Source organism: Poecilia reticulata, chromosome 4, assembly GCF_904066995.2.
Source record: "Poecilia reticulata chromosome 4, P_reticulata-male-v2, whole genome shotgun sequence".
Lineage (NCBI taxonomy): Eukaryota > Metazoa > Chordata > Actinopteri > Cyprinodontiformes > Poeciliidae > Poecilia > Poecilia reticulata.
This window is the reverse complement of record NC_088833.1, coordinates 22,154,119-22,172,006: the sequence shown is the minus strand read 5'-3', so window position 1 is coordinate 22,172,006 and position 17,888 is coordinate 22,154,119. Positions and strand designations below refer to the sequence as shown.

Below are 17,888 nucleotides of genomic sequence, written 5' to 3'. Positions count from 1 at the left end.
TATGCTTATTAATCTCATTGTAGAATACAATATTAAATCAATATTTATTCATTCTCACTTGTGTTTTGAACACTAGGTTACAAACATCTGTAAACACAAAACAATGAGAAGCGAAAGTGAATACATTATAAGTGCCTTGGAGATGAATAAGTCATGGGACTGCAGAACAGACATTTCTGAGATTAAGGAGGCCTTTAAGGGCAAATTTCCTGAGGAGACAAGTGGTGAACTTTTGATGACATATAGCTACAATCTTGTGCAGCCAAGATTGCGGGACGGCCAAAAACTCAATGGCTTCATGATTCACAAGCTATTCAAGGGAAAGTCAATGTGCTTTAGACCATCAGTCGATCTTCCTCTTGCGCTTGACCATACAGACTCTGAGGAAGCTCTATGGAGTTGGATGCCCCATCAGCTTCCAGTCATCATAGCACTACCATTCCTAGTTAGACAAGTTATGACATGAACTTGACGTAACACCTAGAGAAAACCAGCAACTAGAAGGCCTAGGATTATTCAATCCTCAACAAAACCACCAGAGTCCACTGATAACCGCTCAACCAGAGCGGTTATCAGTGGACTCTGGTGGTTTGACAGGAAAGAGGGTAATGACGGAGGGGGAAGACATGCGGCAAATGTCACCAGACCGGGAATCAAACCTGCAACCACTGCCACAAGGACCAAGGCCTCAATACGTGTGTTGTGCTTTGCCCCTGCGCCACCACAGCACCCCTTTGAATGAACATTTGACAGACACATCGAAAGGACTAAAAATATTGGGGTTTTTTTCAAAAGCGTTCAAATTTTGTTTATTTGTAAACCTGGATCCACAAGGTTCCCTATATTAAATTCTGCTCTTTCCTCATAGACACTATGTGCTTTCTTCTGTTATTGCTCACACTTAGGCTCCCACGAATTCAGAGTCTTCTGATCAGGCCCAACATCTGTTAAGTGTGTAGTGTTGGTTTTAGTCATTGAAATAACTTAACTTACCTGCCATCTACTAACCATCAAGAGTATTTGAAGCAACCTTTCTTGTGGGTTACATGTTCCATGTGGATTTTGGTAAAAGTATGACATCTTTATTAAAAGTAGGATGACTTATGATTGTGGGCCTCTTTCTCGACTTTGAGGTCCATATTCCAAAATGTTGCTCGTTTTGAAACCTTGGCCACCGTTCGTGGCTTTTGGGTGCTGGTTCGCTTTGGCTGTGCTGTTAGCAGGCCCAGGAGGAATCCTGATCAGATGCCTAAATCACCTCAACTAACTCCTTTTGATAGAAAACTGCAGGTCCTCTATTTTGAGCGTCCGACAGATGAAAGAGCACCTCATGTCCAAGGTTTAGTCCAACCATTCTACAGAGAAACTTATATCAGGACCTCCTTCCTACAACCATGAGCCTTCCTTCTTAACTACAGATATCCTCAGACCCCTTTACGATTACTTGTTCCAGTAGTCTAGTCTGACATCATGCTTGGCCTGATTACATTACAGCTGATCCCCACTAAAGTTTTTTGATCATATTACAGAAATATATGTACCTACCTGGTTTGTAAACGGTAAGTGCAATTTTGTTCTGTGTGTAAATAACTGTTTGTTTTGATTTTGTCCAACAATTTCAAAAATTTTGAATTTAAACTTTATTCCACAACAACCTAACATCTAGCACAGTGAGAGGCATAGTGCAGAGCGGGTTGTAGTGCATTAGAGTTCTCTGGATGTGATAGAAACCAAAACTAAAAGGGACATTTTTATGAAAGGAGGCAATTTGAGGGATTTTTCAGCATTCGTGGAATATAGACAATGTTTTGCGTACATTTGTGATGAAAATGCAGCTCATGTCTCTGGTCCTTTATTCCTTTTTTTAAAGGTTTTATTGGCTCTAGTGGCCTTTATTTGATAGTTAATTGACAGGAAAGTGGGAAATGAGAGAAGAGGAAGACATGTGGCCAAGGTCGCCAGGTCGGGAATCAAACCTGCAACGGCCACATTGAGAACAAAGGCCTCCATATGTGGGTTGTGCTTAACCCCTGCGCCACCACAGCACACCAAGGTCCTTTATTCCTCTTATGAAGGAACAAGTTGTTTTCCAGGACTTGTCTTCTGGGTCACATGAAGCTATTTTAAAGATGGCTCAGATTGTGAGCCATCTTTAAAATGACATACATTGTTTTGAGACAGGAGATTAACTTATGGGTTTGTAACACTATGTCATCCTTATACTATCGTTGAATGAGAACACAGGCAGAGGAATGAACAGCAATCAGACAGAAAATAGCTTCAACCTAATTTTATCAACAAACTATTAGTTAAAGGAGATAAATTTGTCACCTGGTAGTTCTTCCCACAATGTCTCTTAATAGACCAGATATGTGTTTGTAATTTCCATTCAGCATATAAAAGATACAAACATGAGATGGATAGATGTGACATCTTGAAGTATTTCAACCACCTAGTGTTTCCCAAACCTGGTCTTCAAGGCATACTGTTCTACAGGTTTTAGAGGTTTCCATGCTCTAATATGCCTAATTCAACTGATTGCAGTTCATCAAATTCCTGTTAATCAGTCATCGATTGAAATCAGATGGACTGAAGCAAGGAAATACCTAAAACATGCAGGGCAGTGTGCCTTGAGGACCAGGGTTGGGAAACAGTGATCTTGGAAAATCCAGCAAAAAGTTTACCCATAAGGCAGGATATATCCTCATTACTACACTGCCACCTGTTGGTGACTCTAATGGAGTACTTGACTATACATCTTTTTCAAATTGTTGACCTTACACTATTGATGTTTAACAAGTGCTGGACACACATTTCAAGGCCAAAAATACACAAAACACTAACAAGAGGTTCACTGTGGTGAGATGAGACCTTTAGATGTATCTGCTGTCCAGTTCCTGTATAAGCAAAAGGAAATGAATGACTACAAAAATGAACAAATCCTATTTATAAAATGCTGAAAACCAATGCAGCAGAAAGCTGGAATGCAAAATAGAAAAGCAGTGATATGTGGAAGCATATTGATGCCAAAAGTCGCTAAAGAGATCGTAAATACCAAAAAGTTTAAAGTTTTGTTAATACAGAAGTAAAACTAAAAAGTAATTTGAAATGTTAAGTGGCATGAAGACTGAGTTATCCAAGTTTCCAACCAATAGTCTTAATCAGAAAAACTAACTAAGACTCTTATCTGAAACATCAAGACGGGACCTATAGGTTGTTTATGTAAGAGGAGGAAACGTGTGCACATATTTTTTTTTCACATTTATGTTGTGGCCTATGTGGTAAAGAAAATGATCTTGATTTTAGATAATGAGTCTAGCTAGTGGAGCAATATACTATAAAAACCTCAGCCTAATGATCTCACATGCACAACCCATAAGTGGTGGCACCATGCACGGCCTGGGTACATTGCTTCTTTTCCACATCGTGGCATCTCTTGGACAAAATGGTAAGAAATCTTCTGCCTTTTACTCTCTAACTAAAATATATCTGATTTTTTTTTCTGAATTCATTATTGTAGTCCATGGGAGTGACATTGTAAATGGGGAAATCGCACCTGACAACTCAATGCAGTACATGGTCTCAGTGCAGCAATGGGGTCATCATGTGTGTGGAGGATTTCTGGTGAGCGAGGACTTTGTGATCACTGCTGCACACTGTGCTAAAGAGTAAGTTCTTCATCTATGTCTGTTTCTGAATGATGACCATAAAAACTGTGACTAATGACCATAATAATTTCAATATCTAATGCTTCAGTGAACCTGTGCGTGTTGTTCTGGGAACCCACAAGCTATCAAAGATGAACATGAGCCCATGCAGAAATATTGAATATTTCTGCAAATATCCAACTTATAAAAATGTTGAATTTGGTGATGACATCATGCTCCTTAAAGTAAGTATATATTAATACAAGTAACATGCAATGTGACATGTACTGCACATCCATTTATATAAATTACATAGATTTTATATGTGCTGCGGTGCTACATTTCGTCTTGATGAAGCATGTTTCAAGACTATTTTAGTCAAATTATTTAAAAAATAGCTGCATTGGTATTTGTCTTTTTGTGCATCTTCAGTTGTCCGGGAAAGCTCCACTAAATAACAAGGTGAAAACAATTTCACTTCCAACGTCTTCCAACGCAAACCTTAAAGACGGTCAGATCTGCTCTGTAGCTGGATGGGGTAAAACTGGGACCAACCTTTCTACTGTGGATGACCTGAGAGTGGTGAATGTGTCGATCTTAAATCCACAACTCTGTCGGGAGAAATGGTGGAATGGATTTCCTTCCAATGTGATCTGTGCTGGTGGATACAACACAGACAAAGGATTTTGTCAGGTAAGTCATGTTACCTTTTACATGCAACAAAATAATTTGGTCAATTCAAAACTAAAACTTGGTAATATTATTACAGGGTGATTCCGGTGGTCCACTGGTGTGCGACGGGGTAGCTGTTGGTGTTGTGTCATTCAACAGAAATTCCACCTGCACCTACCCAGATGTACCCAACGTCTACACAGACATATCCAAATATCTTGAATGGATCAACAACATTGTGAAAACGAAGAAATGTGTGTAGCAAACTTGTTATAGAAGGTCTTCCTGCTCAGAAAGTTGTTAATCTCATTTCAATGCCTTAGTCAACTTCTGGTATTCTACAGAATTATGAAATAAAGCAAAGCAAAATGAAATTAAATGCTAAAAGTGAGATTTTTTTGTATTATTTCTCAACAGAAACATATAAGTATATATTTAACGAGAGTAATATACTGTATATATGGTCTATGGAGTCCGATCTGACCCGGGACGTCCTCCTCGTGGGACATTCTGGAAACTCTCCAAAGGGAGATGCCCAGGAGGAATCCTGACCAGATGTCCAAACCACCTAAATCGACTCCTGTTGATGCATAACTGCAGATTCTCTACTTTAAGCTTCGCACAGATGAAAGAGCTTCTCATCTCTAAGGTTTAGTCCAACCATTCTACAGAGAAACTTATATCAGATGTTTGTATTCAGGACCTCCTAAACTAAAGAGTCCCTTTTAAGTAAATGAGGGATTTGAGGGATTTTCTTTTTTTTTTTTTACATTGGTGGAATGTAAACAATGTTTTGCACAAATTTGTGATGGAAATGCAGCTTATATCTCTGGTCCTTTACTCCTCTTATGAAGGAACTAGTTGTTTTCTAGTTAACCTCCTTTCTCAACATACTTTGTGTTGAAATAGGAGGTTAGCTTATGGTTTTGTAATCCCCTGTCATCCTCCAAACTATTGGTTAATAGAGAAATAAATGTGTTACCTGGTTGTTCTTCCCACAATGTTTCCTAATAGACCAGATATGTTTGTGATTTTCATTCAGTATATAAAAGATACAAACATGAGATGGATAGATGTGACATCATGAAAAATTTTAACCATCTCAGAAAATCCAGCAAAAAGCTGACCGAGAAGGCAGGATATATCCTCATTACTACACTGCCACCTGTTGGTGATTCAAAGAGTATTTGACTATATATCTTTTTCAAATAGTCCTGTTTTAAAACCAATACATGTATCCATGTACTGGATAAACGTTTCACATGTGTTGTGTTGGATTCATACTGCAAGGTTTACAATAACAATAGGTTCATTGTGGTGAGATGAAACGTTGAGATGTACCTGCTGTCCAGTTCCCACATAAGCAAAAGCAAATGAATGACTACAAAAGCCGATTAATAAAATGCTGAAAACAACCATTGCAGCATAAAACTGTGACATAACATAGAAAAGCAGTGATATATGGAAGCATCTTGGTGCCAAATTTTACTAAAGAGATCATCAATATCAAGAAGCTGAAAGTTTTTTAATGCAGAAGTAAAACTAAAAGGTAATTTTAAATGTTACTAAGTAACATTAAGACTGAGTTAGAGTAAGTTTCCAACCAATAGAGACTCACTCTGAAAGTACTATATTTTTATCTGAACCATCCGGGGTGGGGTCTATTGATTGTTTAGATAGGAGTAGGAAACATTTAGATATTTTTTTTCACGTCTTTACTGGCATATGTGGTAAAGGAAATGATCTAGATTTTAGATAATGACTCTAGCCAATGGAGCAATATGCTATAAAAATCCCAGCCACACAAACACAACCCACAAGTGGTGGCACCATGCACGGCCTGGGTATATTACTGCTATTCCACATTGTGACATCTCTTGGACAAAAGGGTAAGAAATCTTCTGCCTTTTGCTTCCTAACTAAAACATCTTTAGCTGATTTTTTTCCCTACATTCATTATTGCAGTCCATGGGAGTGACATCATACATGGGGAAAAGGCACCCGAGAACTCAATGCAGTACATGGTCTCAGTGCAAAACAAACGGGGTCATCATGTGTGTGGAGGATTTTTGGTGAGCGAGGACTTTGCGGTCACTGCTGCACACTGTGCTAAAGAGTAAGTTCTTCATCTATGTCTGTTTCTGAATGATGACCATAAAAACTGTGACTGTTGACCATAAGAATTTCAATTTCTAATGCTTCAGGGAACCAGAGGATGTTGTTCTGGGAACCCACAAGCTATCAAAGAGGAACTTGAGCCCAGTGAAGATTGAACACGTCTGCAAATATCCGACTTATAAAGATGTTGGATTTGGTGATGACATCATGCTCCTTAAAGTAAGTATATATTAATACAAGTCACATGCAATGTAACATTTGGAATGCACATATAAATTACATAGATTTAATGGAGATGGTGTTAAAAAAAGATGAGCCATTTCTTGTCGGTTTGTACATCTTCAGTTGTCCGGGAAAGCTTCGCTAAATTACATGGTGAAAACTATTCCACTTCCAACGTCTTCCAATGCAAACCTTAAAGATGATCAGATCTGCTCTGTAGCTGGATGGGGTCAAACTGGGACCAACCATTTTACTGTGGATGACCTGAGAGTGGTGAATGTGTCTATCTTAAATCCACAACTCTGTCGGGAGAAATGGGGGGCTGGATTTCCTTCCAATGTGATCTGTGCTGGTGGATACGACACAGACAAAGGATTTTGTCAGGTAAGTGTTACTGCTCTTCATAAAAATAAATGTAAATGTAAAAATAAAACTAATATTTTTACAGGGTGATTCCGGTGGTCCTCTGGTGTGCGACGGGGTAGCTGTTGGTGTTGTGTCATTCAACAATGGTAAAAACTGCGACTACCCAGATGTACCAAACGTCTACACAGACATATCCAAATATCTTGAATGGATCAACAGCATTATCAAAACAAATAAATGTGTGTCGTAAACTTGTTACATGAGGTTTTCCTGCTCAGGAAGTTGTTCATCTCATTTCAGTGCTTGAGTCAGATGGTGGCAGAACTGTGAAATAAAGCTAAAGGCATAATCTTTATGAAAAAATATGCCATCAATATATGAATTCAATTAAATATATCAAACACAAAAACATACCTTTTGTGATCTTTTGTAAACAAGAATTAAACCTTGTTGCCCATTAATTTAATCTTACAAATGCATTCGAATGGGTTGGAGGCATTAAGTATTTTCCAGTTTATAGCACAAGCAACTAACTTCGTTTCCTTTGTTTGATATGAGAATGCTGTATATATATATATAAGTATAATAAATTTGACTTTGCACAATTGCTATATCTGGTGCTCCTTCCCTGTGTCACACTTTCCTTTCAACACGTCGCACAGCAATGCTTCTCCAAGATTTCAGAAGATCCAGATTTGTTCTGAGAAGTAGTTTGCATGACAAGCGCAGCCGTCGTTAGGCTGGCAGATCGGTGCTCTGTGAGGATGGAGCTCGACGGCGAACTGAAGCTCCGAAATGTCGGTAAATAGGTGGAGATTTGCATGAGCAAGTGTTTATGCATCCCTGAATAGCTGCCATGTGAGATTAAATGATTTTTCAAATGGAAATCAAATGAATCACAGCAATAATCCGAGTAGGTTTTTTATGAGGTCAGATGGTGGCATCTGACCTCAGATGCCACCATCTGACCTCGTAACGTAATAAAAGCTCAAAAAAAGGATGATTTTGTATAACATTCGCCTCATCAGCCTCACATAAATATGCCAAACATTGGTTCAACTTTAAAGTGTTAGACACAATCATAACTTAGTGATACTTTACACTTTTATTTAGTTTTCAATTACAGAGATTTCATGAGAAATGACATCCTTATAGTAACTGCCTGCTTCAGGAAAACACATGAATTTTTGGGGTTTTTTTGCTTAAACAAATTTAAAATATGGATTTGGGCATACAGCTTTTGTCTGCGTTTAGTAGTTGATAAATAACCTCATTTACTTTCTGAGTGGTCCACAATTCTCTGATGCATGTATTTAAAAAAAAATAATAATTTTTTATATTTCACTCTAGCTAATTCCAAATGTTCTCATGTTGAGGGGCTTTTCCTTTGCAAAGCATTCTGAAAGTAATTGCAGTTTCTTTATACAAGCAGTGAAAATGACTACATTAGTAAAAGCCATTTTGCTGTGGAATAAGCATTTTTTATTTTATTTTTTTTGCAGCTGGAGAAGTTCAGTGGAAAAACGAAGTGGCATTAAGTCACATTTTGTTCTCACAATTTTTTCAACCAAACTTTGATGCAACAAGCTGAAAAAAGGAAATCGTTTAGATGTCTAAAGAGGATGCGTTTTTAAAAAAAAAAAAAAAGTTTGAGGATTAAAACTAACCACTAGCAAAGAAAAAAAATTATTTTCTGCTTCCATTATTTTTCTTCCTGTACTGCAGATCACTTATTTCGGTTTTAAAATCCTATTTTGAAACTTGTTTCAGAAGTTTTGTAAGGTGTCTTTTGTCATTTCACCAACCTAACAGAAACATTGCCAGCTTGTTGGCAAATAAGCTGCAAATAAGGAAGTTATTTTCTTCCGATTCTTAAAATGCTATAAAGCTAAGAGAACAAACCGTGGGTTCCACAGGACACCATGACCTTCAGATTCATACTGCTGCTGCTCTGTGCTTTCCAGGGTAAGCCACACCACCATTATGCCAAAACTAGTTGCAGTCATGCAACCAGCATCAGGGTGCAAAATGCAGGACTGTAGTGATTTTTCTTTTTTGATTGCAGGAGCTGAAGGCACCAAGATTGTTGGTGGCAAAGATGCTGTCCCCCATTCGCGGCCGTACATGGCCTCACTGCAAATCCAAGGTCGACATATCTGCGGCGGAGTGCTCTTAAGAGAAGATTTTGTGCTCACAGCAGCACATTGCGACTTAATGATGTAAGTTTTGCTCACCGCTACAAATCTAAGAAATTCAAAATAATTCTTAGGCAATAAGAAAACGAGAAACTGTTCCAAGAATTGATCCTAGAAAGAAGATTCTGGAGAGAACGGTAACAATGTTCACTGTTTCTTACACTTAGTGTAGCACAAAGTTATACTTTGCCTGCTAGTGTCATTTTTGCAAGGTTAAAAATGAAAAGAAACCTATAGATCTCCAGAAAACAAAGGAGAGGTCAAAAAGGCTGTAAAAAAAGATAAATATTTCCCTCATAATATACAAATAAAAATAAACACAGTTGAACATAACTAAAAAATTTTTTGTCATAAAAAAACAACTCCTTTTTAGGAGTGCGCTGGTTTATTGGCCAGCCAATTTATCCGTGCCAATTTCCTTCAATTAGGGAGGTTGGTGATCGGCTGATGCTTACATGTGAAGCTGATCTTATCTACCTCAGAGAAGGTCTAAAAATCAACCACTGTCAACGTGTTCTCCCGTGAGAGGTTTGACTGACAGACCGGCCCACCAGGTCATGTCTGCATGTTTACAGTTATCAATAGTCACCCCACTTTTATCAACTCGGTGACTTTCTTGCTATATTTAGTAACATTTCAGACAAAACAAATTGGTATTGACCAAATTCAGAATCGGCGGGTCAGGCTTTTGAAGGATCAGTAATCAACAATCGGCCAGAAAACTGCAATCAGCGCACCCATACTTATTTTTCCTTCTCACTGACAACTACAGTTTTCATATTTATTTATTTTTTTTGTAATGCTATTCTGTGACTTATAGACCATACACAGTTGTGCTTGGAGCAGATACACTGCAAGCCAATGAGCCAGCAAAGCAGAGCCTTCGTGTTCTCAGATCCTTTCCCCATCCGAACTACACTGAACTTGCAAATGACATCATGCTGTTGAAGGTTGGGTCAAATATGTTACATTCTAAATCTGTAAATCTTGTTTCTTTCTACACATAATTGAATTAGCATTAGCCTCTAACTCTGCCATTTGTTTTCTTTTCATAATTTCTCAGCTTAGCAGCAGGGCAAATCTTACTAAAGAAGTGCAGTTGATCTCTCTGAGGTCTGGAAGCCTCAGAACGGGAAGTAGTTGCATCACAACTGGTTGGGGGGACATAGGTGACAACAGGACGTTGGCAAACAGGCTTCAGGAGGTCAATGTCACAATTATGTCACCACGTACATGTCAGAGAAGATGGAGAGAAGTTCCCATAGCCAGATCGATGGTTTGTTCCATGGGTTCACGGAACATACAGGGCTTCTGCTCGGTAAGGCGGGTCAAAATACAAAGTAATGTTCAGCAGAATCAAATATCACAGGTGGCCTAACCTAGTAATTGTTAATATTTCTTGAATTGCTGTTTTGCAGGGGGATTCAGGAGGCCCCTTGGTGTGTGACGGAGCTTCGGCGGGTGTCGTCTCCTTCTCCGGGCGTCGATGTGGAGACCTAAGGACCCCTGATGTTTACACACGTGTTGACTCTTTCAGGCAGTGGATTGAAAAAGTGCTGAATGAAAATTAGACAAAATACCTTTACGTGGTGCTTTTTCTACTTCCCAAGGCGAAACCGACAAATTGTTCTATATTTCAAATGTAAAGTTTCTTCCACTGTAAAGTCTTTGTTACCTTTAAAAGTTACATAAAAGGTCTGCAAAAATTCTTAGGCAATCGTAGTTTGAGATTTGGCATCATTATTATATACTTCATGGAGTTGCATGTCATCACCTTCCTAAAATAATCACCTAAGTCATCTTTTGCCAAAATACTTTTGGCAAAAAATGACTTATTATCTTAGGACAATGTCAGAAAATATGAATATATGTTCCAATTCAATAACGCATTTCTATTAATTAATAAGAAAATGATGTGTAACTTTGAGTATCCTCGTTATAATATTGAGTATCTTCAATTGGAAGCTTCTTCATAATTGCTGTAATACATATCTGTACATGAAATCCTTCCTGCCCACAGTCATTACCATCCATAACAGCTTTGAAGAATCTTGGATAAAAGGAGTTAAAATAACATTTAATTAACTTTGTGATCAATAAAGTACTTTTCAATTTGAATTTGAATGAGAGTTGTTTCTCAGGACAACCATCCCTTTTGAAAATAACAGCAGGTATTAAGCACACTTTTCATTAACTTTATTTTTTGATATCAAAAATGTTATACCAAAATAATTAGCAGAAATAAAGGCTGGAAAATGTGTGTAATTCCACTGTGCAATGTTTTGAACAGTGGAATTTGCTTTTTATTTGCAGTACATTTCTACTGATGGTGGGGTGTCAAGGCAGCAGATTTTTAAGAAAACATTTGAGGCATTCCAAATGGCGCTCAATGTCCTCAAGATGTCGTCAAGGTTCAGAACGTGGGGAAAAAGTAGTGGCTAATAGTCTGAAAAATACGGTCATGTGGAAAAACATTTCCAGGGAAGGCTTGCTACATTAGCTGTCGCATAAAGATTAAAGTTACAACATACCCGATGTTGAGAAGATGTCCAGTGATGTCCGTAAACAGAAGTCACATTAAACGCATAACACAATCCTGTCATAGGCACATATATTTAGTAATAAAGTGGTTGTTTTTATAAATTGATCAGTGATTTTTGTCAGTATACATTTAGATTGACACTTAGCGTTATTGTATTTTGTTGCTCAGGTCTGAGGATGGTTGTGTGTCAAAAGATGCTGCTGCTAGTTTTTAACATTGCACTGACTTTCTTGGCATTTGTGCAGAAATCAAACTTAAAGCATATTAATTTAATTTTATATACTTTACCTTTTAGCAGTTTTTTTAAACCTGCAGGTTGCGTTTTATTGCACTCCGTTTGTTGCCCAGATAAGGGGCACGTTAAGCACGTTTCGTTTTGTTGTTTTTGATCGCACACTTAACGGTGATTATTTACAAAGCGTGATCGTTATGTAAAATGCAATTGGGAGCAAATTTTCCGAGTTCCAAAAGGAAAAAAAAAATAATAATAATAAAAAAAGCCTTTTCCTTGTTGATCTTCATATTAAAAAAGTACATCGTACAACAGAGTCACGTGGTGCGTCATTCCTTCCAGGATGCACTGCAGGGAAAATCAACATTTAATCACGAATGGTAGTCATTTTGATAATAGGCTAATATAAACACTTTACCCCTCATTATCAGCCATATATAAGTTTTAAATTTTTTGCGGCTCCAGACAGAGTTGTTTTTTGTTTTTCTGGTCCAATATGGCTTTTTCATCATTTTGGGTTGCCGATCACTGGCCTAGGTCCAGTCAAGTTCGTTCGCATGGCACATTTCAACAAATTCAAAAGCTCTACATACTTAATAAAAATAAAAATAATCTAGTGTATCGAGTTTTACTACTGCAAAAATGCTTAACCCTCACGGGTGTGGAGCCAGCACCTCCTAATCACTGAGTCTAGGATGGCATCTCTTCTCTAATTTTCCCATTCTACTTCAGCAGTCGGGTATGGCCCTTTTTGGGGGGAGGGACTCCAGCGTAGCTGGTTCAGCTTTAACCTCCCATTTCAGCAGCTCGAGTCCTCAGCATTTTACTAAACCTGTTTTACTGCCGTAACCCGTTTCCTGACAGGTAATTTATATCCTTATCTGTGAAAAATGAAACTCCTCTCCACAAACGAGACATGGTGTCAGTGGTCCAAGGAATGGGTCAGAATGACTCTGATTCTCTCCCTTCATAGAAAGTAAAGACATATAAAGATTAAAAATCTGTCTCTCTAGATATATAGATTTATCACAGTGATTTTGTTTATCAAAATGTCTTGCATTTTATCAGTACACACCCAAAAATCTCAATCCAGAAATGTACCGATTGCTCCTATTGTGCAGTAGTAAGCAAAGATTTCAAGTGCAAGGTCAGTGACCCAATTTCAAAGTACAAAAAAACACTGGCTAAAAGTATATAGTTACCAGTTCCATGCTGATATTTGACTGAACAGGCCAGATGTAGAGGAGTGAAAGATCATGGTGCTCGGTTCCTTCAGGTATTCTACACTGTATCCTTCGTTAGGACAGTGTAATCCAAGCTGGCTGGATCTCGTGTTACCAGATGTTTTCAGAAGCTCGTATTCGTCACCATTCCTCAACTTTGGAAAATTATCATAGAGGCAGTAAGTAAATTCATCTGAGCTTTGAAGGCACCTGAAAAATAAAACACATCAAAACAAAAAAATAATGAAAAAAAGAAATAAAAGGAACTTACCCACCAAACTCTTATCATTGAAGTCTTTGACATCCACTAAATGAAATAACAAAACTTAATTTCTGTCTGTTTTCAATTCAAAATAAGTAGCTTAAAAGGAAACACATTCCAGTAGTAGTGCACTGCTGCACTCTAAAAAGTAAAAAAAAAAAAAAGAGATAAAAAAGCATTAAATTTTAACAGTGATTAAGAAAGAGCTTTATAAGGACTTCATCAAACTTGTTCAAATAAAACTGTTGGATGTGTTGCAAACCAGTCTTGGCTTTTATAGACACAGAATCAGTTTGTTGTTACCCTACACACTTAACTTTCTAGAAGTACAACCGTTTTTTTACAGTGTTAGACAAGCAAAATAGTTAAGCAACAATAGCGTAACTAACACACCTCGAAAACATATCCTTTCTCCCAGTCCAGCTCTTTGGAAACACTCTTTGTCCTGTCGTCTTGGGACAACCGAGGAATCTTTCGACGCAAGGCAACAGAAACTGTGTGTATATGTCGGGAGAGAGACGGGATTTGTCCGTCTCTGATGCCTTACACTTGTCCGGCTGAAAAAAAAGTTCTCGAAACCTCAGCTGGGGGTGGAAATAATGAAGTGTTCAAAACACCAGAGTTACATACGTAATAAAGACAATATTTTCAACATATGAAAGAGCTCACCATCAACCGGGTGTATCCCCACAAAATCACCAGTTATAGGTGTTCTTGATGCTATGAAGATATTGACATATACGTACAAGTGTCAAAATATGTGACAAATTCTTACTAGTATTTTAATTAATGTTTTTCAGCTACCCCAACATACAATAAAGGGAAAAAAATTGCTGATAAACCTTGGCATTGCAACTAAGGACCTTATTCTAGCTGGCTTTGGAGGTATATTTAACCACCTGCATACTTGACAGGTGAGATGCTAAGTGTCTGAAAAGAACCTTGATTAACCAGATCCAGAAAAACACCTTAAGAAAAATCCATGCATCCATCCATCTTCTTCCGCTTATCTGCAGTCGGGTCCCGGGGTCAGCAGCCTAAGTAGGGAGGCCCAGACTTCCCTCTGACCATCCACGTGGGCCAGCTCTTCCATGGGTATCCCAAGGCGTTCCTAGGCTAGCCAAGAAATGTAGTCCCTCCAGCGTGTCCTGGGTCTCTCCCTGGGTTCTGTGGGTCATACCCAGAACACCTCACTAGGGAGGCGTCCAGGTGGCACTCTAACCAGATGCCCGAGCCACCTCAACTGGCTCCTATAGATGTGAAGGAGAAGCGGTTCCGAGTCCAACCCGGATGACCTAGCTTGTCACCTTATTTCTAAGGGAGAGCCCAGACACCCCAAGGAGAAAACCCATTTTGGCCACTTGTGTCTGTAATGTTGTTCTTTCAGTCAAGACCCTTATGCCTATGCCATAGATGAAGGTAGTGAAGTAGATCACCTGGCAAATTGAGACCTTTCCCGTTTGACTCAGCTCTCTATTCTCCATGGGTTAAAGTCCGGGCACCAGGTGCTTCCCAAGGTGCCCCAACTCCAGGCCCAGCTCCAGAGTGGGGCCATGGTGACCTGTGTCCGGGCGAGGGAACACTGCATTTATTGATTGTGTTCTTCAAAAAGGATTTTTGGGCTGCTATTTGTCTGGTTCATCACCTAGGACCTCTAGCCTTGGGTGACCAAACACAGTGTAGGAAGCCCCTCCTAGAGTCACTCTAGCATAACTCCTAGAGTCACTTGGACACTCAAATACATACACCACAATAAGGTGGCAGCATATGTACAGGTGAATAAAAAATATATATTTTCAAATATAAAATTACCTAAAAATGCTTCAAAATGGAATGAAAATGAGTGTGCCTCATTTCTCTGGTCTTGTAGAACAATTTCACACTGATTCCAAGTTATTCCGTCACATGACTTGAAAGCTATTGAAGGAAAAACATTTTTTAAATATAAAAATACCTTAAAAAAAAAGTAGTCAAACCGAATAACAATGAGTGTGTTTCATCTATACGGACTAGCAGAATAATTTCACACTGATTTGGAGTCAATAGCTCACATGACTTGGAAGCCATTGAAGAAAATGACTAAATTCTGACAAAAACAAATCGCTAAAAAATATAAAAAGGATTAAAAGGGAATAGGGATGAGGGTGCATCATCTATACACAACAATTTCACACTGATTTTGAGTCATTGGGAACCATGACTTGGACATTTAATCATCAAATAGGATGACATATTTCATATGTCTCATAAAGTATACGAGTCATGGTTTCTTACATTTTGACAAAAATATCAAATTAACAGCGGATGTTATTATTCACCAATATGGAAAAGGAATTTGCTTAGTCCTCTTGCATCTTGATAGAAACAAAACTGTTAATAGGTTTATCTCAAGGGAGAATACTTAAAAACATCAGCAATTTTCTCAGCTTTGATTAAAGCCATGTTTATAGAAACCGCGTAAGACAAAAATGGCGCTGCGACCGTTTTGACAGATTCCTGCTCATCCCGCATTGGAACAGCCTGGTTTAGTGGACAGACTCACCGCGTAGTAACGGCGCCTGCAGGAGCGTCGCTAACGTTAGCGGGTAACAGGCGATGTCCAAACCAGTAATGTTAATCAATGAAGAAATCCTACAACCGCTAAAATCTGACACCGCTCCGGCTTTAAAAAAAAATAAAAAAAACTTTTTGTGAAGAATGAAGTTGCGCTGCTCTTCTTCAGAGATTTTGTGTCGATTCCTTCAGTAGTTCTTGGTGCAGCGCCACCACAGGCGACGGGGGTAACAGGTTTTTTTTAGTTTGGGTGAACATAAGCTAAGTAAATTCCCCCAGTGGTAGAATTTCGAACGATAAAAAAACAAAAACATACGTAAGCTGTCGACTTGCATTCAGACCAGAACAAATGCTTTGCATGTCAAACAAACACAAGGAGAGAAACAAAAGAACACTTACTCCAATTGCGCGTTGGCCTGGCCCTGGGGCCTTGTGTTGGAGAAGCTGAACAGGTGGTTGCTAATGAAATGACAATATGATTAACCTCTTCCACAAAATTACAGAAGTATAGTTTACCAAAAACTTACCACGTTCCAACTCATCCAACCTATTCGCAGCCTCCCTTAACAATTCAGAAACTGAGCGTCGTTGTGATTCCTCCATAACTTCACTACTGTTGAGCTTCGGCCGAGAGCGCCAAGTAGGAAGGCATGCACAATCAATCTGCACATGATGGCTCGTGAAATGTTTAATAAAAATAAATTAATAAAAAAAAAGATTTACATTCCAGTCCAGAAGGTGGCGGTAATGCGCCCAAAACCGGAACTGCCATTAAACAAAGGAAGAAGAAATGGATCACGTTAGAAACATGGCAGGACAGCAGGGAGCTGAGGATCTGTTTGACAGTATTCTTTTCGCAGATGAAAGGTTCCGCGGTGAGGGCTACCAGGAGGGCTTCCAGAGGGGGACCCAGCGGGGGCTGCACAACGGCTGGAGACACGGGGCGTCTCACGGAGCCAAGCTGTCATCTGAGATCTCCTTTTATTATGGTTTTGCGATCAGCTGGAAATGTCTGCTGGAGCATCAGTCTGATGACAGATCAAGGAAGCGCCTCAGGGCTCTGGAAGCTCTGCTGAATTTGACCCAGAAGTTTCCCCTTGATGACCCGCAGTCAGTGAAGCTGCAGGAGGACACAGAGAAGCTGCGAGCCAAGTTCAGACAGGTCTGCTCGATGCTGAATGTGCCTACTGACTTTAAGGATTACATCCGAACAGCTGAAGGGACGTCTTTCTGAGTGACATAGTGGCGTTGGCGTGGCAGCAGAGCCAGAAGGAACGAAGCCAGACTGAGTGGGCCACTGGGGGCCTCACAGGAAGCAGTGGAAGAGGATGCCGGTGGATCAGAGGGCTGGAGAACTCATCCTGGTTCTGTCCTGACTTCACATCAACTCAAGGAACTGGGGGGAACAAAAAATAGTTTTGAGTGTAACTAGTTAGGATGGATTTATTGGATAAGGATCCTCAGTGCCTGATGGAGAAGCTGCTGCTTTCTAAAACAGGCTTTAGATCAGGCAGCTGATGTGGCTTCTCTGAGTTGGGAAATGATTTGTGGTTCTGTCTGCAGTAAGCATACGGTGGGTTGAGTTCTGTCAGTCACCAGCTCTGTCAGGCCCTGAATACTTTGTACTCATCGACTGGATGGAGACTGAAAACAAAGAAAAACTCTAGAAAACGTTCTTCTTTGTCACATTATTTCCTTGAGCAGGAAGTTTTTTTTTCTCATTCATTTTTTTTGAAAAGGCGAACCTAAAATAAGTTCCAGCTTTGAAAAAGATTCTTTGTTTACATTTTAATAAAAAAGAGATGTCAAAAAAACAACATGATGGCTCGTTCTCTTTCCTGTTTATTGACCAATAG

At 39.1% G+C, this 17,888-nt stretch overlaps 4 protein-coding genes across 4 annotated transcripts; all 4 read left to right on the top strand.

The window, feature by feature from the left end:
• The first annotated feature begins 3,341 nt into the window (after positions 1 to 3,341).
• LOC103463675 (duodenase-1-like) lies at positions 3,342 to 4,698 on the top strand. Its single transcript, XM_008407204.3, has 5 exons — positions 3,342 to 3,448; positions 3,521 to 3,668; positions 3,757 to 3,892; positions 4,080 to 4,340; positions 4,417 to 4,698. The coding sequence occupies exons 1-5, from the start codon at positions 3,355 to 3,357 to the stop codon at positions 4,579 to 4,581; spliced, it is 804 nt and encodes a 267-aa protein (XP_008405426.2). The 5' UTR covers positions 3,342 to 3,354; the 3' UTR covers positions 4,582 to 4,698.
• A 41-nt stretch (positions 4,699 to 4,739) lies between these two features.
• On the top strand, positions 4,740 to 7,636 carry LOC103463676 (duodenase-1-like). The gene is made up of 5 exons (XM_008407205.3): positions 4,740 to 6,208; positions 6,285 to 6,435; positions 6,524 to 6,656; positions 6,783 to 7,043; positions 7,108 to 7,636. The coding sequence occupies exons 1-5, from the start codon at positions 6,091 to 6,093 to the stop codon at positions 7,273 to 7,275; spliced, it is 831 nt and encodes a 276-aa protein (XP_008405427.2). The 5' UTR covers positions 4,740 to 6,090; the 3' UTR covers positions 7,276 to 7,636.
• Positions 7,637 to 8,739: 1,103 nt separating this feature from the next.
• On the top strand, positions 8,740 to 11,338 carry LOC103463674 (mast cell protease 3-like). The gene is made up of 5 exons (XM_008407202.3): positions 8,740 to 8,990; positions 9,091 to 9,244; positions 10,041 to 10,170; positions 10,284 to 10,538; positions 10,639 to 11,338. Exons 1-5 carry the CDS (start codon positions 8,948 to 8,950, stop codon positions 10,789 to 10,791), a joined length of 735 nt encoding a protein of 244 aa, XP_008405424.1. The 5' UTR covers positions 8,740 to 8,947; the 3' UTR covers positions 10,792 to 11,338.
• A 4,514-nt stretch (positions 11,339 to 15,852) lies between these two features.
• On the top strand, positions 15,853 to 17,851 carry LOC103463673 (protein LTO1 homolog). Its single transcript, XM_008407201.3, has one exon. It carries the CDS (start codon positions 16,823 to 16,825, stop codon positions 17,264 to 17,266), a length of 444 nt encoding a protein of 147 aa, XP_008405423.1. The 5' UTR covers positions 15,853 to 16,822; the 3' UTR covers positions 17,267 to 17,851.
• The last annotated feature ends 37 nt before the right edge of the window (positions 17,852 to 17,888 follow it).